Raw genomic sequence first — 23776 nt, forward strand, 5'->3', positions numbered from 1 at the left:
AGAGTGTGTGAAAGGGATGTGATGTGGACATTGTGGAGGCAGATAGAAAATGGACCTGTGACTGTTTCCTTATCTGGCAGAGGGGACTTTACAGATGTAATTAAGGTAAGGACCTTGAGATTAACCTGAATATGGTGGATTAACTGATGAGCACAGTCTAATCACATTCTTAGACTCACTATCCTTTACAGTGGAATACTTTTCCTCATTCTGGCTAGAGGGAGATGTGACTATGTATAACGGTTAGAGAGGTGGAACATTGCTGGTCTGATGATGAACAAAAGGGGCTTATGAACAAAGGCAGGCAGGCAGTTTTCAGAAGCTTGAAAAGACAAGAAACAGATTTTTTTCCAGAGACTAGAAGTGATGTGACCCTTCTGAAACCTTGAATCCGTCCAGTGAGATTCCTGCTGGACATCTAAGCTACAGAAGTGTAAGGAAAGAAATGTGTTGTTTTAAACCATTAACTATGTGGTAATTTGTTACAAAACAAAAAAACTAACACCTTGTCTTTAAGACTTCTCTACCATATGTACCAGAAGAGTGAGCCCTGATTTCAAGGAAAACTGAGAAAACCATCTGCCAGGAAACACTACTGAGAAGAAAGGACCAGAATTTCAGCTGCTGCAGGAGGAAGTAAAAGCACCTCGTCTTCATCTCTGCTGGAAACACAGGCTCCATGGGGGGAAGCCTCTATCTCAGGTCTTTTCACCATCTCTCCCCCAGGGTTCATACCCCCGCCCTCCAGGGCCCCATCCCTCCCCTAGCCTGTGGACAGTGTGCAGTGCGGACCTGAGCAGATGACCCCCGCGTCCTCCTTGTGTCTGCAGTCGTGCCGCCCCCAGCCCCTGGAAGGGCACCTCCACACGTGGGACTCATTTCCTGTGCAGTTCAGGTCGTCCAGCCAGATGGGCCCTGACCCTGCCCCGAAGTGAGCAGACCCCGTGGCATTGAGGGCTTCTCCACAGCCCAGCTGCCTGCACACCACGTGGGCATCGTCCAGGTCCCAGCCGTCATCACAGATGGTACCCCAGGAGCCCTGGTCAAGGATCTCCACTCTCCCGGCGCAGGGACCGCCCCCGTCCACCAGGCGGAGCTGTCTGCTGTCTGAGGAGAGAGAAATGGGACAATGGGGCATTGACGGGGGGGGGGGGATGAGAATGGTCTTCTGTCTTGTGGGACCCTCACCTGAGCAGTAGGCGGCGCTCTCCTCTGAGACTGCAGACCCTGCTGGTTCAGACACGGAGTCATTGCACTGGGGCAGCACCTGGGTGTGGTTTCCTGAAGAAACAGCGATGATTAGAGGGTTGAGAGGACTGAAGATCAGGAAACTCAGTTAAACAAAATTTTTAGGAGAGGAGGGGAGTTTGGGGGGGAAATGGATACATGTATATGTATGGCTGAGTCCCTGGCTATTCACCTGAAACTATAACAACATTGTTAGTCAGCTAAACCCAATACAAACTAAAAAGTTAAAAAAAAAAAAAAAAAAAAAAAAAAAAACAATAATAATAATGACCTAGTGATGGAGCTGAGATGAAAGCTGTAACATACTAGTAAATTTACGATAATCTTAGTGTTCCCTTTTCTCTATGAACAGTCCTGGTCCTGATAATACCATGATTCCTGTTTTAAGCCAAACTTTGCCCTAAGAATGAGTTAATTAAGTTGCTCTATCCTTAATCTACCCCTAAATAGAAGAAGCAAAACAAAATCTTTTATGAAGGATTTGTACAATTTTTTATCTACAATGTTTGTGATTTTAAAAACACTTATATAAAAGAGATTTCATGGAAAACAAGAGGAAAAAGAAACATTAAAAAAATTTCCCAGGGTATTTGTCTCTTAGAGTTATCTGACAGAGAATTTATTTTATTTATTTTTATTGATTTTTATTTGAGCATAATTGTTTTACAATGTTGTGGTAGCTTCTGCTGTCAGCAAATTTAATATGTTATATATACATGTATGGGTTTCCTAGGAGACTCAGTGGTAAAAAAAAAAAAAATCTGCCTGCCAAATAGTAGACTGGGGTTCCATCCCTGGTTGGGAAGACCCTCTGGGGAAAGAAATGGCAACCCACTCCAGGATTCTTACCTGGGAAATCCTATGGACAAAGGAGTGTGGCAGGCTACAGTCCATGGGGTCACAAAAGAGTCAGATGCAACTCAGCGACCAAACAACAACAACACATATATATATATCTCCCCTCTTTCTTGGATTTACTTCCTATTTAGGTCACCACAGAGCACTGAGTAGAGTTCCCTGTGCTATACAATAGGTTATCATTTATCTATTTTATGTGCTCAGTTCAGTCGCTCAGTCCTGTCCAACTCTTTGCGATCCCATGAACCGCACCAGACCAGGCCTCCCTGTCCATCACCAACTCCTGGAGTTCACCCAAACCCATGTCCATTGAGTCGATGATGCCATCCAACCATCTCATCCTCTGTCGTCCCCTTCTCCTCCTGCCTTCAATCCTTCCCAGCATCAGGGTCTGTTCAAATGAGTCACCACTTCGCATCAGGTGGCCAAAGTATTGGAGCTTCAGCTTCAACATCAGGCTTTCCAATGAACACCCAGGACTGATCTTCTTTAGGATGGGCTGGTTGGATCTCCTTGCAGTCCAAGGGACTCTCAAGAGTCTTCTCCAACCCCCACAGTTCAAAAGAATCAATTCTTTAGTGCTCAGCTTTCTTTATAGTCCAACTCTCACAACCATACATGACCACTGGGAAAACCATAGCCTTGACTAGAAGGACATTTCTTGGCAAAGTTTATGTGTGCATGTATGCTAAGTCACTTCAGTCGTGTCTGACTCTGTGACACTATGGATTGTAGCCCATCAGGCTCCATGTCTACGGGATTCTCCAGGCAATATCTATTTTATATTTAGTATCAATAGTGTAGGGCTTCTGAGCCTGATGTTTCAGGTCAGGCAGTAAAGAATCCGCCTACAATGCGAGAAACCTGGGTTTGATCCACAGGTTGTGAAGATCCCCTGGAGGAGGGTATGGCAACCCACTCCACAATTCTTTCCTGGAGAATTCCCATGGACAGAGGAGCCTGGCAGGCTACAGTCCATGGGGTTGCAAAGAGTCGAATATGACTCAGCGACTAAGTGCACAGCACAGCACATCAATAGTGTATCTATGTCAATCTCAATGTCCCAGTTCATCCCACTCTTCATTTCCCCTCTTAGTATCCATATGATGTTCTCTATTTTGGTGTCTCTATTTCTGCTTAGCAGTAAGTTCATCTCTACCATTTTTCTAGATTCCTCATATAAGTGATGTTATACAGTATTTGTTTTTCTTTTTCTGATTTACTTCATTCTACATAACAATCCTATTTCAAATCCTAAAAGATGATGCTCTGAAACTGCTGAATGCAATATGCCAGCAAATTTGGAATACTCAGCAGTGGCCACAGGACTGGAAAAGGTCAGTTTTCATTCCAATCGCAAAGAAAGACAATGCCAAAGAATGCTTAAACTACCACACAACTGCACTCATCTCACACACTAGCAAAGTAATGCTCAAAATTCTCCAAGCCAGGCTTCAACAACACGTGAACCATGAATTTCCAGATGTTCAAGCTGGTTTTAGAAAAGGCAGAGGAACAAGAGATCAAATTGCCAACATCCGCTGGATCATCAAAAAAGCAGAGAGTTCCAGAAAAAAACACCTATTTCTGCTTTATTGGCTACGCCAAAGCCTTTGACTGTGAGCATTACAATTAACTGTGGAAAATTCTAAAAGAGATGGAAATACCAGACCACCTGACCTGCCTCTTGAGAAATCTGTATGCAGGTCAGGAAGCAACAGTTAGAACTGGACATGGAACAACAGACTGGTTCCAAACAGGAAAATAAATACGTCAAGGTTGTATATTGTCACTCTGCTTATTTAACTTATATTCAGAGTACATCATGAGAAATGCTAGGCTAGAGAAAGCACAAGCTGGAACCAAGAGTACTGGGAAAAGTATCAATAACCTCAGATATGCAGATGACACCACCCTTATGGCAGAAAGTGAAGAAGAACTAAAGAGCTTCTTGATGAAAGTCAAAGAGGAGGGTGAAAAAGTTGGCTTAAAGCTCAACACTCAGAAAACAAAGATCATGGAATCTGGTCCCATCATTTCATGGCAAAGAGATGGGGAAACAGTGGAAACAGTGGCTGACTTTATTTTTTTCAGCCCCAAAATCACTGTAGATGTTGACTGCAACCATGAAATTAAAAGACGCTTACTCATTGGAAGAAAAGTTATGCCCAACCTAGACAGCATATTAATAAGTAGAGACATTACTTTGCCAACAAACGTCTGTCTAGTCAAGGTTGTGGTTTTTCCAGTGGTCATGTATGGATATGAGAGTTGGACTATAAAGAAAACTGAGCACCAAAGAATTGATGCTTTTGAACTGTGGTGTTGGAGAAGACCCTTGAGAGTCCCTTGGACTGCAAGGAGATCCAACCAGTCCATCCTAAAGGAGATCAGTCCTGAATGTTCATTGAAGGACTGATGCTAAAGCTGAAGTTCCAGTATTTTGGCCACCTGATGTGAAGAACTGACTCATTTGAAAAGACCCTGATGCTGGGAAAGATTGAGGGCACGAGGAGAAGGGGACAACAGAGGATGAGATTGCTGGATGGCATCACCAACTCAGTGGACATGAGTTTGAGTAATCTCCGGGAGTTGGTGATGGACAGGGAGGCCTCTTGTGCTGCAGTCAATGGGGTCGCAAAGAGTTGGACACGACCAAGTGACTGAACTGAACTGATCCGAGCATGACAATCTCTAGTTCTATCCATGTCTCTGCAAATGACACAACTTTATTCTTTTGTGACTGAGTAATATTCCATTTTATATATGTACAACATCTTTTCTAGTCATTCCTCCTGTGAGGGACATTTAGGTTGCTTCTGTGTCCTGGCTGTTGTAAATAGTGCTGCAGTGAACATCATGATCATGGTAATTTGCACCATTGTATTTGTAATACTCAAAACCTGGCAACAAACTTAAGTCTCTGCCATTAGTTGAATGGATCAACGCATGGTCATGTGATCATTCAAAGGAATACTCTATCATAATAAAACTGGATACAGTGTTGCCATAAACAACATCATGAGTGAATTTCAAACACAGTTTGAAATCAAAGAAATTAGACACGAAAGAAACCATTCTGTATGGTTATACATAAAGTTCAAAAACTGACAAATTATTCTATGGCAGTACAAGTCTTAGGTAAGCAATCTTCACTGGAGAGGAGGAGGACACAGCTATTGGGAGGCAATAGTGATTCTGTGGTGCTGTGAATGTTCTCTTTGTAGATCTGGGTTGGGGAACATGAACTAGGTGTACACTTATTGTTTGTACTTTGTTCTCTATTATTATTCTTAAATAATAATGTTTCATAAAAATATTATTCATCTACGTATTTCTTTCCCTGACATAGCATTTTTTAGCACGTTTTTCCCTTGAAAAAATGAGTGAACAATGAGAAGGTTATGGAACAGGACCTTAATGGAGCCTTCTCAGGACAGACCACCCTCATGTCCTCCACTTGCTTCTGTCTGTAAAAAATCCTTAGCCAAAGAATCAGTTTAATCACAGAAATGAAAAAATTTTGGAAACAAAGGAAAACCATCAAATAGGATAAAAGAATAATAGTTTAACCCTAAACAAAGTCAAGGATTTTTAGTTCCTCCTCATGGGCTATAGCTAACATTCTGAGCCACATCCTTTGAGCTGTTGTGCAGATACTGAAATCCAAACCAGGTGGTAGAAGTAAATCACATGATGACCAGACTAGTGGGTTGCCATTTCCTTCTCCAGGGGATCTTCCCAACCCAGGGATCAAACCTGAGTTTCTTGCACTGCAAGCAGATTCTTTACCATCTGTGTCAACAGGAAAGCCCATAATCTTCTTCATCTTACACAATTCCAAGAATCGGCCTCAAGAAAATGGGAACAGACCGACATAGAACTGATGATTAACTGTATTCCAAACAATAAAGGTGACACTGAGCAGACCTATTTCAAGATGACTGCTGGAGTTAGCCGTGCTTTTCTGCAGGTAACCTGTCCCCTACCTCCACCTGTGCACTCCTGAAATTTCCATTTAAAAATTCTCGCCTCTGATCAGCAAAGGGGAGCTGGTTCTTTGTTACATTAGTCCTCTGTCTCCCACAACTGCTGGTTTCCTCAATAAAGCTGTCTTTAGTTTTACCCCACATTTGTCTCTCAGTGTTGGATTCTTGTGTAATGAGCAGCTGAAACCTGAGGTCAGTAACAAGATTAAACATTTCACTACAGAATATCTTTCTTTTTAAAGCTGTTTTCCCTTCTCTCTGCTTTGGGGACATTTCACCCCAGGAGCATCCTAAGTACAGTAGCCCATCCCTGTCTTACCTGAGCAGATCACAGAGGCCGTGTTGCCATGGGAACAGTCAGGACCACCCAGGGCAGTCACAGGGCATTGCCACAGGAAGGACTCAGCCCCTGAGCAGTGAAATCGGGCTTTCCAGAGTCGATCATTTCCTTCTGCTCCATTTGGGGTGGAGATGGCGACTCCACAGCCGAGCTGACGACAGACAACATTGGCATTGGCCAGATTCCAGTGGGAGGCACAGAGAGTTCTCCATTGTCCAGAAATATTCATCTCCACCTGCCCCTCACACTGAGAAGTGCCATTTTTCATAAGCCGGGCTTCTGTGTACACTGATAGAAAAAGACAGGATTTCAGCAAAATCTGATTTCTTTTTTAGCTTGAAATGAGTTAAGTCCTGCCGTTCATCTCACCTGAACAGACAACCTGAGCAGCTCCACTGTGCTGACACGTGCCCCCTGGACAGGGCACTCTGGGGCAGACCCGGAGCTCAGGTTCCTCCCCCTCACACCTGAACTCTTCAGCCCAGACCTGGCCATCAGACTCTCTGAATGGCACATGTCCCAGGACAGACACAGCTTTGCCACATCCCAGCTCTGCACAGATGACCTGGGCAGTGGGGAGTGTGAAGTTCCCATCAGACACTGGGGTCCAAGCTTCTCCAGAATGCACTTCTACTCGCCCTGAGCAGGGCCCATACCCTCCAACCAGACGCAGAAATCCTAAGAGAAACAAAGAACAACAAACCCAGTGAGTGTTCATGAACCTGGCTTGACAATTCGAAACAACATCTCACAGGCAATGGTGTGAAAGCTTTTTTTCCAACTGTGGAATAAGAGGGGATAAGAAGAGAGAATTTGCCTGTCATTGTCAAACTGCATTTTCATGAGCAAGTTTCTGAAGAGATATCCAGAAGGATTGAAGGATCAGTTTGGGATGGCTGAATCCCAAGAATATATATTTTGGTTAGGAATGTTAATTCCTATCTGGGGGCCTGGAAACTACAGTGCCCAAAGAAACTGCACAGTAGTAGACATTCAAATTTGGGTACAGAGCTGAACTGAGAGTTAAAAAGGTCCATGGGATTCAAGAGGTGAGAGGCCTAACAGCCAGATAAGTTTAGAAGTTTAGAGGACCATCCTGAAATTTCTGAGGCTAAAATTCTAGCCAGTTTTCTCTCAGAGCCAATATTCAAGTCACTGAGGACATGGAAAATCACGCGGGCTGGATCTGAGTGCAGGTATTATAATCTAATTGTGAAAGAAGTTGTCCACAGGTAAGTTTAGAAGTGACAGAAGCTCAGAGAGTCATAGGAAAGGGAGGGAATGGTCAGAGCCATCTTTCTTAAAAACCTAGGACTTATCAACACACCTGGGAGAAAGTGAGGTCTCAGTGGGATTATGCAAGACAATTGAGTTAGTTGATTACTTCATACTAGACATGAGATTCTCAGCAAATGTGAAAGAGTAATGCTAATTTAATGCATTCTAACCTTATCTATTTGCTAACTGCATATGCTTTTCCTATTTGGATTTCTGAGATAAGAAGCCAGCAAGCTATAAAAAAGGAGAGTGAGAGGAAGAGAGCAGACAGAAAACAAGCCATATATACTTTTGAGATATCTAAATTGCAAAAGCTTCAATAGGAATGAAACATAAAAAGATTTGGGGGAAAAAAGACTTGTTCAACAAGATTTTAACACTTATTATCCCCTGTGCTCCTCCCATTTGCCACATAATCCTGCTACAATTTCCCATTTCTCCCAATGCAGAAAAGAAAAACCAAGCTTAAGAGCTACAAATAGATGGAAAGGAGACTCCAAAAGGAAAGAACTTCTGTAGGGAGTGAGGTGGAGTGAGTGGTAGGTTAAACAGAGAGTGGATGGAGTATGAGAGAGAGACCAAAGAAAAGACTGATGAAAGTGTTTCATCCTTCAGAGACCATATTTTGGATGGAGAAAAGGAAAACCAATAGAAAAACACCTGCACATCATAAAGAACAACTTTTAAAATAGTTTTCCTGGTTTCTGAGTGTGCTCATGATTATTCATGTACATGGTGGGATTTGTTCTGGTGAAGGACTCTGATTGCATAAGTTTGTGAACTTTGAAGTCTCAAAAAGAATGATATAACAGAATAAAAATCTACTATAGAGAGCAGGTGGAGAAGGCAATGGCAACCCACTCCAGTGTTCTTGCATGGAGAATCCCAGGGACGGGGGAGCCTGGTGGGCTTCCGTCTATGGGGTCGCACAGAGTCAGACACGATGGAAGTGACTCAGCAGCAGCAGCAGCAGCATAGAAAGCAGGAGAGAACAGAAAAGGCACTGCAAAAATTAAAGAACTGAAGGATTAGCTTGACCACTCATACAAGAATGAATGATGAGAGAGAGGATGATCTGCTTGCCTTTTATTATTTATCCATTTCCATCTCCCCAGAGAAGACCAGGTTAGGACTCCTAATCTATTATGGCTGGGAGTTTGGTCATGGGCTACACATCCTGGACAAAGTGTTTTTATTTAACTGGTTCTTGTTGTTGTTGTTGCTCAGTCACTCAGTCAGGTCCGACTCTTTGCTACCTCAAGGACTGCAGAATGACGGGCTTCTCTGTTCTTCACTATCTCCATGAGTTTGCTCAAACTCATGTCCATTGAGTCGGTGATGCCATCTAACCATCTCATCTTCTGTCGCCCCCTTCCCAACCAGCCTCCAAGCTTTCCCACCATCAGGGTCTTTTCCAATGAATCAGTTCTTCACATCAGGTGGCCAAAGTATTGGAGCTTCAACTTCAGCATCAGTCCTATCAGTGAATATTCAGGGTTGATTTCCTTTAGGATTGACTGGTTTGATCTCCTTGCAGTTCAGGGGACTCTCAAGAGTCTTCTCCAACACCACAGTTCAAAAGCATCAGTTTACTCTCGCTGTTTGCAGATGACATGATCCTCTACATAGAAAACCCTAAAGACTCTTCCAGAAAATTACTAGAGCTAATCAATGAATATAGTAAAGTTGCAGGATATAAAATTAACACACAGAAATCCCTTGCATTCCTATATACTAACAATGAAAAAACAGAAAGAGAAATTAAGGAAACAATACCATTCACCATTGCAACAAAAAGAATAAAATACTTAGGAGTATATCTACCTAAAGAAACAAAAGACCTATACATAGAAAACTATAAAACACTGATGAAAGAAATCAAAGAGGACACAAACAGATGGAGAAACATACCGTGTTCATGGATTGGAAGAATCAATATTGTCAAAATAGCTATTCTACCCAAAGCAATCTATAGATTCAATGCAATCCCTATCAAGCTACCAATGGTATTTTTCACAGAACTAGAACAAATAATTTCACAGTTTATATGGAAATACAAAAAACCTCGAATAGCCAAAGTAATCTTGAAAAAGAAGAATGGAACTGGAGGAATCAACCTGCATGACTTCAGACTCTACTACAAAGCCACAGTCATCAAGACAGTATGGTACTGGCACAAAGACAGAAATATAGATCAATGGAACAGAATAGAAAGCCCAGAGATAAATCCACGAACCTATGGACACCTTATCTTTGACAAAGGAGGCAAAGATATACAATGGAAAAAAAAACAACCTCTTTAACAAGTGGTGCTGGGAAAACTGGTCAACCACTTGTAAAAGAATGAAACTAGAACCCTTTCTAACACCATACACAAAAATAAACTCACCATACACAAAAATAAACTCAAAATGGATTAAAGATCTAAATGTAAGACCAGAAACTATAAAACTCCTAGAGGAGAACATAGGCAAAACACTCTACGACATAAATCACAGCAAGATCCTCTATGACCCACCTCCCAGAATATTGGAAGTAAAAGCAAAACTAAACAAATGGGACCTAATGAAACTTAAAAGCTTTTGCACTTCAAAGGAAACTATAAGCAAGGTGAAAAGACAGCCCTCAGATTGGGAGAAAATAATAGCAAATGAAGAAACAGACAAAGGATTAATCTAAAAACTATACAAGCAACTCCTGAAGCTCAATTCCAGAAAAATAAATGACCCAATCAAAAAATGGGCCAAAAAACTAAACAGACATTTCTCCAAAGAAGACAAACAGATGGCTAACAAACACATGAAAAGATGCTCAACATCACTCATTATCAGAGAAATGCAAATCAAAACCACAATGAGGTACCATTACACACCAGTCAGGATGGCCGCTATCCAAAAGTCTACAAGCAATAAATGCTGGAGAGGGTGTGGAGAAAAGGGAACCCTCTTACACTGTTGGTGGGAATGCAAACTAGTACAGCCACTATGGAAAACAGTGTGGAGATTTCTTAAAAAACTGGAAATAGAACTGCCATATGACCCAACAATACCACTTCTGGGTATACACACCAAGGAAACCAGATCTGAAAGAGACACGTGCACCCCAATGTTCATCACAGCACTGTTTATAATAGCCAGGACATGGAAGCAACCTAGATGCCCATCAGCAGATGAATAGATAACGAAGCTGTGGTACATATACACCATGGAATATTACTCAGCCATTAAAAAGAATTGATTTGAATCAGTTCTAATGAGATGGATGAAACTGGAGCCCATTATACAGAGTGAAGTAAGCCAGAAAGATAAAGAACATTACAGCATACTAACACATATATATGGAATTTAGAAAGATGGTAATGATAACCCTATGTGCAAAACAGAAAACTAGACACAGAAGTACAGAACAGACTTTTGAACTCTGTGGGAGAAGGTGAGGGTGGGATGTTTCGAAAGAACAGCATGTATATTATCTATGGTGAAACAGATCACCAGCCCAGGTGGGATGCATGAGACAAGTGCTCGGGCCTGGTGCACTGGGAGGACCCAGAGGAGTCGGGTGGAGAGGGAGGTGGGAGGGGGGATCGGGAGGGGGAATACGTGTAACTCTATGGCTGATTCATATCAATATATGACAAAACCCACTGAAATGTTGTGAAGTAATTAGCCTCCAACTAATATTTTAAAAAAGCATCAGTTTTTCAGTGTTCAGCCTTCTTTATTGTCTAACTCTCACATCCGTATATGACTATTGAAATAACCATAGCTTTGACTAGATGGACCTTTGTCTCAAAGTAATATCTCTGTTTTTTTATATACGGTCTAGCTTTGTCATAGCTTTTCTTCCAAGGAACAAGCATCTTTTAATTTCATGACTGCAGTCACTGTCCAGAGTGATTTTGGAGACCAAGAAAAGAAAGCCTTTCACAGTTTTCATTTTTTCCCCACCTCTTTGCCATGAAGAGATGGGACAGGATGCCATGATCTTCGTTTTCTGAATGCTGAGTTTCAAGTCAGCTTTTTCACTGTCCTCTTTCACTTTCATTTCTCTGAGGTATTGCTCAGAGAACCTCACAGTTGCCTTCATCAGCTACCGTTGCCATTCCCCTTTCTCCCACCTACTGTGAAACCTGCTCCACCTTCTTAAAAAATTACATTTGTCCTCTTGCTCCAAACAAGCCCCTAAACACAAGTCTCTTATATCTTTGAAATCATACATTCTTATATTTGAAATCATCAAATATAAACTACATAATCTTTTATCATAAAACACAGAAATTCATGTTTTGTTACCTCCACCTTTGACTTGCCAGTGCATGGCTAAGTGGTCCTCCAAAGTTTGCATTTATACAGATATCTTAAAGGAAAAATTGGGGAGAGATACTTTTCTAGTAACAATGAAAGAATATATGACTCAGAGCATTTCATTCACAGCTCTCTAGTTCTACCATCAAAGAACTGTGAACATTTACATCTAAATATGCAAAGGAAGCATCCTTTAATTTCATGGCTGCAGTCACTATCTGCAGTGATTTTCGATCCCCAAAAAATAAAGTCTGACACTGTTTCCACTGCCTCCCCATCTATTTCTCATGAGGTGATGGAACCAGTTGCCATGATCTTAGTTTTCTGAATGTTGAGCTTTAAGCCAACTTTTTCACTCTCTTCTTTCACTTTCATCAAGAGGCTTTTTAGTTCCTCTTCACTTTCTGCCATAAGGGTGGTGTCATCTGCATATCTGTGGTTACTGATACTTCTCTCGGCAATCTTAATTCCAGCTTGTGCTTCTTCCAGCCCAGCGTTTCTCATGAGGTACTCTGCGTATAAGTTAAATAAGCAGGGTGACAATATACAGCCTTGAGGTATTCCTTTTCCTATTTGGAACCAGTCAGTTGTTCCATGTCCAGTTGTAACTGTTGCTTCTTGACCTGCATACAGGTTTCTCAAGAGGCAGGTCAGGTGGTCTGGTATGCCCATCTCTTTCAGAATTTTCCATAGTTTATTGTGATCCACACAGTCAAAGGCTTTGTCATAGTCAACAAAGCAGAAACAGATGTTTTTCTGGAACTCTCTTGCTTTTTCAATGATCCAGTGGATGTTGGCAATTTGATCTCTGGTTCTTCTGCCTTTTCTAAAACCAGCTTGAACATCTAGAAGTTCTCGGTTCACGTATTGCTGAAGCCTGGTTTGGAGAATTTTGAGCATTATTTTACAAGTGTGTGAGATGAGTGCAACTGTGTGGTATTTGAGCACTCTTTGGGATTGCCTTTCTTAAGGATTGGAATGAAAACGGATCTTTTCCAGTCCTGTGGCCACTGCTGAGTTTTCCAAATTCGCTGGCATATTGAGTGCAGCACTTTCACAGCATCATCTTCCAGGATTTGAAATAGCTCAACTGGAATTCCATCACCTCCACTGGCTTTGTTCCTAGTGATGCTTTCTAAGTCCCGCTTGACTTCACATTCCATGATGCTGGCTCCAGGTGAGAGATCACACCATCGTGATTATCTGGGTCATGAAGATCTTTTTTGTACAGTTCTTCTGTGTATTCTTGCCACCTCTTCTTAATATCTTCTGCTTCTGTTAGGTCCATACCATTTCTGTCCTTTATTGAGCTCATTTTTGCCTGAAATGTGCCTTTGGTATTTCTGATTTTCTTGAAGAGATCTCTAGTCTTTCCCATTCTGTTGTTTTCCTCTATTTCTTTGCATTGATCACTGAGGAAGACTTTCTTATCTCTCCTGGCTATTCTTTGGAACTCTGCATTCAAATGGGAATATCTTTCCTTTTCACTTCTCTTCATTTCACAGCTATTTGTAAGGCCTCCACTGACAACCAATTTGCCTTTTTGCATTTCTTTTCCATGGGGATGGTCTTGATCCCTGTCTCATGTACAATGTCACGAACCTCTGTCCATAGTTCATCAGGGTCTCTGTCTATCAGATCTAGTCCCTTAAATCTATTTCTCACTTCCATTGTATATTCATAAGGGATTTGATTTAGGTCATACATGAATGGTCTAGTGGTTATCCCTACTCTCTTCAGTTTAAGTCTGAATTTGGCAATAAGGAGTTCATGATCTGAGCCACAGTCAGCTCCCGGTCTTGTTTTTGCTGACTGTATAGAGCTTCTCCATCTTTGGCTGCAAATATAATCAATCTGATTTCAGTGTTGGCCCTCTGGTGATGTCCATGTGTAGAGTCTTCTCTTGTGTTGTTGGAAGCGAGTGTTTGCTATGACCAGTGTGTTCTCTTGGCAAAACTGTATTACCCTTTGCCCTGCTTCATTGTGTACTCCAAGGTCAAATTTGCCTGTTACTCCAGGTGTTTCTTGACTTTGTACTTTTGCATTCCAGTCCCCTATAATGAAAAGGACATCTTTTTTGGGTGTTAGTTCTAAAAGGTCTTGTAGGTCTTCATATAACCATTCAACTTCGGCTTCTTCAGCATTACTGGTTGGGGCATAGGCTTTTCCAGTGGTCATGTATGGATGTGAAAGTTGGACTATAAAGAAAGCTGAGTGCCACAAAATTGATGCTTTTGAGCTGTGGTGTTGGAGAAGACTCTTGAGAGTCCCTTGGACTGCAAGGAGATCCACCCAGTCCATCCTGAAGGAGATAAGTCCTGGGTGTTCATTGGAAGGACTGATGCTGAAGCTGAAACTCCAATACTTTGGCCACCTCATGCGAAAACTTGACTCATTGGAAAAGACCCTGATGCTGTGAGGGATGGGGGGCAGGAGGAGAAGGGGACAACTGAGGATGAGATGGCTGGATGGCATCACCGACTCAATGGGCATGAGTTTGAGTAAACTCCGGGAGTTTGTGATGGACAGGGAGGCCTGGCGTGCTGGGATTCATGGGGTTGCAAAGAGTCGGACACGACTGAGCGAGTCTACTGAACTGAACTGATGCAAAGGAAACTTGAAATCTGGCACAAATCCATAAGAATCTTTGATTTGTTAAATGATATCCCTTTAGGGATCACCTCTATATATGTAAATGATATCCTCCTATAGTAAGTGTAGACTCCACTCCTACTGCTGCTGCTGCTGCCAAGTCACTTCAGGCGTGTCGACTTTGTGTGACCCCATAGATGGCAACCCATCAGGCTACCCCATCCCTGGAATTCTCCAGGCAAGAACACTGGAGTAGGTTGCCATTTCCTTCTCCAATGCATGAAAGTGAAAAGTGAAAGTAAGTCGCTCACTGTGTCCGACTCTTAGCGACCCCATGGACCACATCCTACCAGGCTCCTCTGTCCATGGGATTTTCCAGGCAAGAGTACTCGAGTGGGATGCCATTGCCTTCTCCCCACTCCTACTAGCCTAGTGCAAAATAATGTCTCACATTGTTTGTACAGAAACAACTCCACCCAGGAAAGTACATCCTCATTTTAGTCCCTCCTTCTCATAGCCTCCCTGTGCAAAGAGAATGTGTATGTGGCAATTAGCAGATGTTTCACTCTTACAAAAAGTGAATTATGAAAAAAAATTATGAGGATTTATTTTAATTGGGAGAATAAATAAAGTTAATTTATCATCAGGTAAGTCCACTGGAGATGGAAAGAATAGCAGAGATTTATAAGAGGAAAGTAAATGAAGCTCGTCACTCATAGCCACAGTGCACTCAGGGAGGATGGGGAGGTTTCTCAGTCCCATCTAGCTCACCTATCTCCTATTGCCCTGCTGATCAGATACCAGATCTCTTGGAACTTTCCATTTTCTCAGCCGGTGGACAAAGAACTGACCATACCTGAGCAGATGACTCCTGCATCTTCTTGATGATCGCAGGTGTGTTGCTGCCATCCCCAGGAAGGGCACCTCCACACTTGGGACTCCTCTCCTGTGCAGTTCACTTTATCCAGCCAGATGGGCCCTGATCCCGCCCCGAAGTAAGAAGACGCAGTGGCATCCAGGGCTTCTCCACAGCTCAGCTGCCTACACACCACGTGAGCATCTTCCAAGTCCCAGTAGTCATCACAGATGGTGCCCCAGGAGCCCTGGTCAAGGATCTCCACTCTCCCGGCGCAGGGACCGCCTCCATCCACCAGGCGGAGCTGTCTGCTGTCTGAGCAGAGAGAAATAGGACAACTGGGAGGTGACCTGGGGAACGGGAAGGGTCTTCTGTCCTGTAGGACCCCCACCTGAGCAGGAGGGGGCGATCTCTTCTGAGGCTGCCGACCCTGCTGCTTCAGACACGGAGTCGTTGCTCTGGGGCAGCAGCTGGGTCTGGTTTTTTATACCAGTGGCAAGAGAATAATAAGCTTGAAAAATAGGAAGAAAATAAAACAGAAAATATTAAGTTGAAAACACTCTAGTGAGCAGTGAGACAGAAGGTGGTAGGAGGTCCTATCAGAGTTAACATTCTGATCTGTAGTTCTGCATAGCTTCAGAGAAAGATTTACAGGAAATATTAGTGTCTCTACCCAGGGCAGTTAAATGAGTTTAGAGTCACTGGAATGAGCTGGCAGCTGGATGGATTCCTTTCAAAGCACACACATTTTCATGCCATAGACCTAAGAGTTAAAGGGGTTGATCAAAGGGAGTGGAGTCAGGAACTGGCGTCAGATGCCTCAGATAGCAATCATGGATCCTCTACCATTAGAATCCTTCTCCCTGGTATTCAGAACTGAAAAGAAGTGGATTCTATGATATCTTGGTTTACCTCCAGAATATTTCATTTGGGGTTCTAAGCTTCAGACTTCAGATGTGGATACTTACTTTCAAACAATGTGATCTCTTTGAGTAGACTGAACAACTTTGCATGAGAGATGATATCATTGACATTGCCCAGATTCCACTGGGAATCATAGAATGTTGCTTTTCTCCCCCAAAAAAATATAATCCCTCCTTGGACTTTGTGTCAAGAATCTCTATTATTCAAATTTTGGAGTTATGTGATCTTTAGGGGGAAATAGTGTGTATGTTTGCGTAGTCACTTCAGTCGTGTCCAATTCTTTAAGACCGTGTGAACTGTAGCCCACCAGGCTCCTCTGCCCATGGGATTCTCCAGGCAAGAATATTGAAGTGGGTTGCCACGCCCTCCTCCAGGGGATCTTCCTGACCCAGCGATCTAACCAGTGTCTCCTGCATTGCAGGTGGATTCTTCACAGCTGAGCCACCGGCGAAGCCCTTCTAGTTCTATCACCAAGAAGAAATAGGTTACATTCCTGCAAGCCCTTGAACAAATAACATTAACAGGTTCACTGTATTCTCCTCTCCTTTTATACATAAAAGTGATGTAAAGAAAGGTTAAAGAAACTCTATCAGTGTTGCACTTTAAGTAAATGATGAAGTAGAGAATTAAACCTAAAATTTTCCACTTCCACGGAAAATGGAGGAGTTCACAACAGGTCAATGTGTTTTGCTGGGTCTTGCTGGATACAACTTAAAAAGCTGGAAAATGTTTTTTAAGAAACAGTAAATGCATTCAACATTTGTTGACACAACATGGACTAAATATGCTAAAATTCTAAAGAGTGGAGACTATTTCAATGTTAGCCAAGGATCTATAGCTTCCTTTTCTCTGGGAATTTGCTGGTTCATTGCATAATTTAATGATTCAGAATCTGGGCTTGGGCAAGCAGAGGACTATTGTTGTGACAGGAAGCCAGCATAATTTGGGAGTTACCTGGTGCTGGAGTGACAAAATTACAGTCTTGAGAGCCTCTCTCACACAGCACGTTTTCTCCTCAAAGATCTGCACAGTATACAAGCTGTGAAGGACAGGAGGCTGAAGACTATATAAAAAGACTTGGAAAGTAGAGTCTTTCTCATTCTCTTGGGTACTGAGCTACCAGAGAATCCAGGCTCTGAACTGAAATCTCTGAAAGTCCATGTCATAGGGACAGAGAAATCAGATGTGGACTGAGTGCTACCAAAACTGCAACCCACACTTGTTACAGCTCAGTTTTAGGTTATATTTAGATGTTTGAATAATATACACACCTTCCCCCCTACCTGTCCAGCAAAACAAAGAGTAAATCCTCTTAGGTGTTACAAAATGTATCATAATTATCTTACTTTTTCATATGTAATTTATAGCATTCAATAAAAAAATGACATGAATTTTGACAAGTTAGGATAACATGACAAATGACCAAAGTGAAAAAAAGAGATGAGCATGCAGAGACACACATGATAGAAATGCATAAGGATTTTAACTATGATTAATGTATTTAGGGGAAAAGAGAGAAGGAGAGAATCTACAGGTAAAAAGATGAAAAAATTAACAAATAATCATAAACAAATAAAAATAGCAATGGAACCATTGCCAACCTAAAATAAAATATCTAGGATTAAAAAGTGAATGAATAAGTCAAACGAATTTTAGATAGAACTTAGAATATAGTGATTTAGAGGAGTCCTAAAGATGAGAGATGAGAAGGAAAAGAAAGAGTAGAAGAGAGAGAAGAGATACAGAGACAGAGAGACAGAACTACAGAAGTCATATTTGAAGATACAATGATAGAGAATTTTTTTTAATATAAATAGAAGAGTATGAAAATTCCCACTCCTAGTAAAGCTGTGGAAAATCAAAAGGAAAAAGGGAAATCTGGAATAACAACATATTTATTAATACTAAAGGAAGAAAAAAAGGGGGGGAGAAAAAGTAACATAAAGCATGTGGATCAATTAAAAGCAAATGCAGATACCAACACATCAATACCAGTAATTGCATTTACAATAAATGGACTAAGATAAAACAAAACTGACACGAATGTTATTTGCAAAATGACCACTTTGTGTTATGAAAACAAAGAAAGGTTGAAAGCAAAATGATGGGGAAGTGTACTAGCTGTAAGAAAACTGGAGTAGCTTTATCAGTGTCCCAGGAAGCAGACTCTAGAAAAGATACACGACTTGACAGTAGTGCTGAGCGAGGGCGTCGGGGCAGACGGACCGAAACCACAACCACAGACAACCAGCCAATCTGATCACAGGACCGCAGCCTGTCTAACGCAATGAAACTAGGCCATGCCGTGTGGGGCCACCCAAGACGGATAGGCCATGGTGGAGAGGCCGGACAGAATGTGGTCCATGGGAGAAGGAAATGGCGAACCACTGCAGTATTCTTGCCTTGAGAACCCCATGAGCAGAATGAAAAGACAAAATGATAGGACACTGAACGCTGAACTCCCCGGGTCAGTAGGTGCCCAAGATGCTACTGGAGATCAGTGAAGAAATAACTCCAGAAAGAATGAAGGTACAAAGCCAAGGCAAAAACAATACCCACTTCTGGATGTGACTGGTGATAGAAGCAAGGTCCAATGGTGTAAAAAGCAATATTGCATAGGAACGTGGAATGTTAGGTCCATGAACAAGGGAAATTGGAAGTGGTCAAAGAGGAGATGGCAAGAGTGAACGTCACCATTCTAGGAATCGGTGAACTAAAATGGACTGGAATGTGTGAATTTAACTCAGATGGCCATTATATCTACTACTGTGGGAAAGAATCCCTTAGAAGAAATGGAGTAGCCCTCATAGTCAACAAAAGAGTCCGAAATGCAGTACTTGGATGCAATCTCAAAAACAACAGAATGATCTGTGTTCATTTCCAAGGCAAATCATTCAATATCACGGTAACCCAAGTCTATGCCCCAACCAGTAATGCTGAAGAATATAAAGTTGAATGGTTCTATGAAGACCTACAAGACCTTTTAGAACTAACAGCAAAAAGAGATGTCCTTTTAATTATAGGGGACTGGAATGCAAAAGTACAAAGTCAAGAAACACAAATGTGGCCTTGGAGTACAGAATGCAGTAGGGCAAAGGGTAATATAGTTTTTCCAAGAGAACACAGCGATCATAGCAAAAACCCTCTTCCAACAACACAAGAGAAGACTCTACACATGGACATCACCAGATGGCCGACACCAAAATCAGATAGATTATATTCTTTGCAGCCAAAGATGGAGAGCTCTATACAGTCAGCAAAAACAAGACCGGGAGCTGACTGTGGCTCAGATCATGAACTCCTTATTGCCAAATTCAGACTTAAATTGAAGAAAGTGGGGGAAACCACTAGACCATTCAGGTATGACCTAAATCAAATCCCTTATGACTATACAGTGGAAGTGAGAAATAGATTTAAGGGACTAGATCTGATAGAATACCTGATGAACTATGGATAGAAGTTCATGACATTGTACAGGAGACAGGAAACAAGACCATCCAAGAAAAAGAAATGCAAAAAAGCAAAATGGCTGTCTGAAGAGGCCTTACAAATAGCTGTGAAAGGAAGAGAAGCAAAAAGCAAAGGAGGAAAGGAAAGATATTCCCATCTGAATTCAGAGTTTCATAGATAGCAGGGAGAGATAAAAAAGCCTCTCTCAGTGATCAGTGCCAAGAAAGAGAGGAAAACAATAGAATGGGAAAGACTAGAGATCTCTTCAAGAAAATTAGAGATACCAAGGGAATATTTCATGCAAAGATGGGCTCAAAAAAGGACAGAAATGCTATGGACCTAAGAGAAGCAGAAGATATTAGAAGAGGTGGTGAGAATACACAGAAGAACTGTACAAAAAAAGATCTTCACGACCCAGACAATCACAATGGTGTGATCACTCACCTAGAGCCAGAAATCCTGGAATGTGAAGTCAAGTGGGCCTTAGAAAGCATCACTATATACAAAGTGAGCAGAGATGATCAAATTGCAGTTGAGCTATTTCAAATCTTAATAGATGATGCTGTGAAAGTGCTGCACGCAATATGTCAGCAAATTTGGGAAATCGCAGCAGTGGCCACAGGACTGGAAAAGGTCAGTTTTCATTCCAATACCAAAGAAGGACAATGCCAAAGAACACTCCAACTACCCCACAATTGCACTCATCTCACACGCTAGTAAAGTAATGCTCAAAATTCTCCAAGGTAGGCTTCAGCAATATGTGAACCATGAACTTCTAGATATTCAAACTGGTTTTAGAAAACACAGAGGAACCAGAGATCAAATTGCCAACATCCACTGGATCATCGAAAAAGCAAGAGAGTTCCAGAAAAACATCTACTTCTGCTTTATTGACTATGCCAAAGCCTTTGACTGTGTGGTTCACAATAAACTGTGGAAAATTCTGAAAGAGATGGGCATACCAGACCACCTGACCTGCCTCTAGAGAAACCTGTATGCAGGTCAGGAAGCAACAGTTAAAACTGGTCATGGAACAACAGACTGGTTCCAAATAAGAAAAGGAGTACATCAAGGCTGTATATTGTCATCCTGCTTATTTAACTTATACGCAGAGTACCTCATGAGAAACGCTGGTCTGGATGAAGCACAAGCTGGAACCAAGATTGACGGGAGAAATATCAGTAACCTCAGATATGCAGATGAAACCACCCTTATGGCAGAAAGTGAAAAAAAACTAAGAAGCCTATTGATGAAAGTGAAAAAGAGTGAAAAAGTTGGCTTAAAGCTCAAGATTCAGAAAACTAAGATCATGGCATCCAGTCCCATCACTTCATGGCAAATCATGGGGAAACAGTGGAAACATTGGCTGACTTTATTTTGGGGGGCTCCAAAATCACTGCAGATAGTGACTGCAGCCATGAAGTTAAAATATGCTTGCTCCTTGGAAGGAAAGTTATGACCAACCTAAACAGCATATTAAAAAGCCAAGACATTACTTTGCCAACAAAGATCCATCTAGTCAAGGCTATGGTTTTTGAGGTAGTCATGTATGGATGTGAGAGTTGGACTGTAAAGAAAGCTGAGCACTGAAGAATTGATGCTTTTGAACTGTGGTGTTGGAGAAGACTCTTGAGAGTCCCTTGGACTGCAAAGAGATCCAACCAATCCATCCTAAAGGAGATCAGTCCTGAGTGTTCACTGGAAGGACTGATGTTGAAGCTGAAACTCCAATACTTTGGCCACCTGATGTGAAGAGCTGACTCATTTCAAAAGACCCCGATGCTGGGAAAGATTGGGGGCAGGAGGAGAAGGGCCGACAGAGGATGAGATTGCTGTATGGCATCACTGACTCAATGGACATGAGTTTGGGTAAACTCTGGGAGTTGCTGATGGACAGGGAAGCCTTGCGTGCTGCAGTCCATAGCATTGCAAAGAGTTGAACATGCCTGAGCAACTAAACTGAACTGAACACTAATTGAATTAAAGAGGGAATTTTCATGATTATAATGAAATGCACCCTTAATGAAGATATAGACATCAAAATTCAAGAAAGGTTAACAGAACATAGCTTTGAAATATACTTGACAGAATGAAAAGAAGGAATAGGCAAAATCACAATCAAAATGGGGCATTAATACTGTATCTTTTTCAATAGCGTACAGACCAAACATACAAAAACAAAGAACACAGTAGATGTACAACAACATAACATCTAACTAAGTAACACAGAGTAATGCACCCAACAGTGCAAGAGCTCACATTCCTGCAAATGCACAGGAGCTTTTCTCAAAAATGACCACAGAATAGGACAACATATTTCACTCTTTGAATTCATACAGAGTATTTACTCTGACCACAGTGCAATAAAATTAAGAATTTATAAGAAAAATTGTTAGCCATCCCTATTTTGGGAAATTCAGCAACACCCTTCCAAAAAACACCTGAGTCTGGGAATAAATTTAAAATTTACTAAATATCATGAAATAATTATAATAAAGATATGATAATAATGATAACAAACACAAAATAATGATATGATCATAAATTCTTATGATGAAACTTAAGTAGTGCCTAAGGGAAATTTATAGCCTAGATTTAGAGAAGAGGAAAGACTGAAAGTGAAAAAAGAAAGCTTCCAATTAAGAAACTAGATAAGAAAGTCTAAAGGATGTAGAATGTTGGGGTTAATTTAAAAAGGAACAAAAATGAATGGAAAAGAGGGTAAGCATAAGATAGAAAATCCTTTAAGCGTGGTTCATTGAAAACTGATGAACACTGATCAATACTAATGCAGAGTAGAGAGTAAAGGAAGTTAACAATACCAAGAATGAAAACAGACATCACTGTAAATCATACAGAATTTTTGGTCATAGTTTTTGTGTTGTTGTTTGTTTGTTTTTTGGCTGTGTTATGGCTCGTGGGATCTTAGTTCCCAGGTCAAGGATTGAACTTGGACCCATGACAGTGAAAGTCCAGAGATTTAACCCCTGGATTGCATAGCTTTATTAATACAATTTATATGTTTAATGTGGATAAGTACACAGAAAGTGTCAATTTCTCCACAGCCTTGCCAACACTTAAGTGTCTTTAAAAAAAAAAAAAAGTCATTCTGACATGTGTGAGATGATATCTCTTTGTGGTTTTGATTTACATTTCACTGATGATTGAAATGTCAAGCATTTTTCATATATCCATTGGCCATTTGTATGTCTTCTTTATAGACATCAAATGTCTTCTTGAATACACATTTCTATTCAAGCCCTTGGCCAATTTTTTAATTGAGTTATTAGGTTTTGGATTTTTTTTCTTGAGTTTCAGGAGTTCCTTGTTTGTTTGGAAAATAATACCTTACATAATTAGTGCTAGTTTATTTTTTCACTCTGTTGATGTTTCCTTTGGCTTGAAGAAGCTTTTTTAAGTTTGATATATTCCTACTTGTCTATATTTGCTTTGTTACCTGTACTTTTGACATCATATCCATGAAATCATGAAGCAATATGTTTTTATTTTGTGATGAAGCTATCACATATCTAAAATATAATTCTTATCTGGTGATGATGTTACACAATCACACATAGTAAAATAAATTCAGATAAATAAATGAATTCAAAATTAGATTTTTAAAAAGTTAGGTTTTGAATATTCTTTAGTGGAACTTAAAATTATTTGCAGAAAATAAAACGATTCGATGTTATTTTGGGATTAAGAATGGCATATGGAACATTTCATTAAAGGCAGAAGCCAAAAAAGTAAACCATTAGAGATTTGATAACATAACCCCCCATTCACATATATAACCTTTAAAATATATGCAAAAAATGGGGGAAATATTTACAAAAATATTTAAGAAAGAGTAAGTGATGTTTCTTTATAAGACTATAAAGAAAGCTGAGTGCCGAAGAATTGATGCTTTTGAACTGTGGTGTTGGAGAAGACT

The 23776-nt window shown here is 41.1% G+C and overlaps 1 protein-coding gene across 1 annotated transcript in view; it reads right to left on the reverse strand.

Annotated features, from left to right (window-relative positions):
• Positions 1 to 23776, reverse strand: part of LOC136172506 (antigen WC1.1-like) — a 54332-nt gene that overhangs the window by 10530 nt on the left and 20026 nt on the right. The window contains exons 8-12 of the mRNA XM_065941976.1: positions 15466 to 15780; positions 6805 to 7113; positions 6415 to 6723; positions 1189 to 1281; positions 793 to 1107 (exon numbers count right to left, since the gene is read on the reverse strand). Of these exons, the coding sequence (XP_065798048.1) occupies positions 793 to 1107; positions 1189 to 1281; positions 6415 to 6723; positions 6805 to 7113; positions 15466 to 15780 (1341 nt within the window). The remainder of the gene's footprint in view (positions 1 to 792; positions 1108 to 1188; positions 1282 to 6414; positions 6724 to 6804; positions 7114 to 15465; positions 15781 to 23776) is intronic.

The sequence above is a fragment of the Muntiacus reevesi genome, chromosome 1 (genome assembly GCF_963930625.1).
Source record: "Muntiacus reevesi chromosome 1, mMunRee1.1, whole genome shotgun sequence".
Lineage (NCBI taxonomy): Eukaryota > Metazoa > Chordata > Mammalia > Artiodactyla > Cervidae > Muntiacus > Muntiacus reevesi.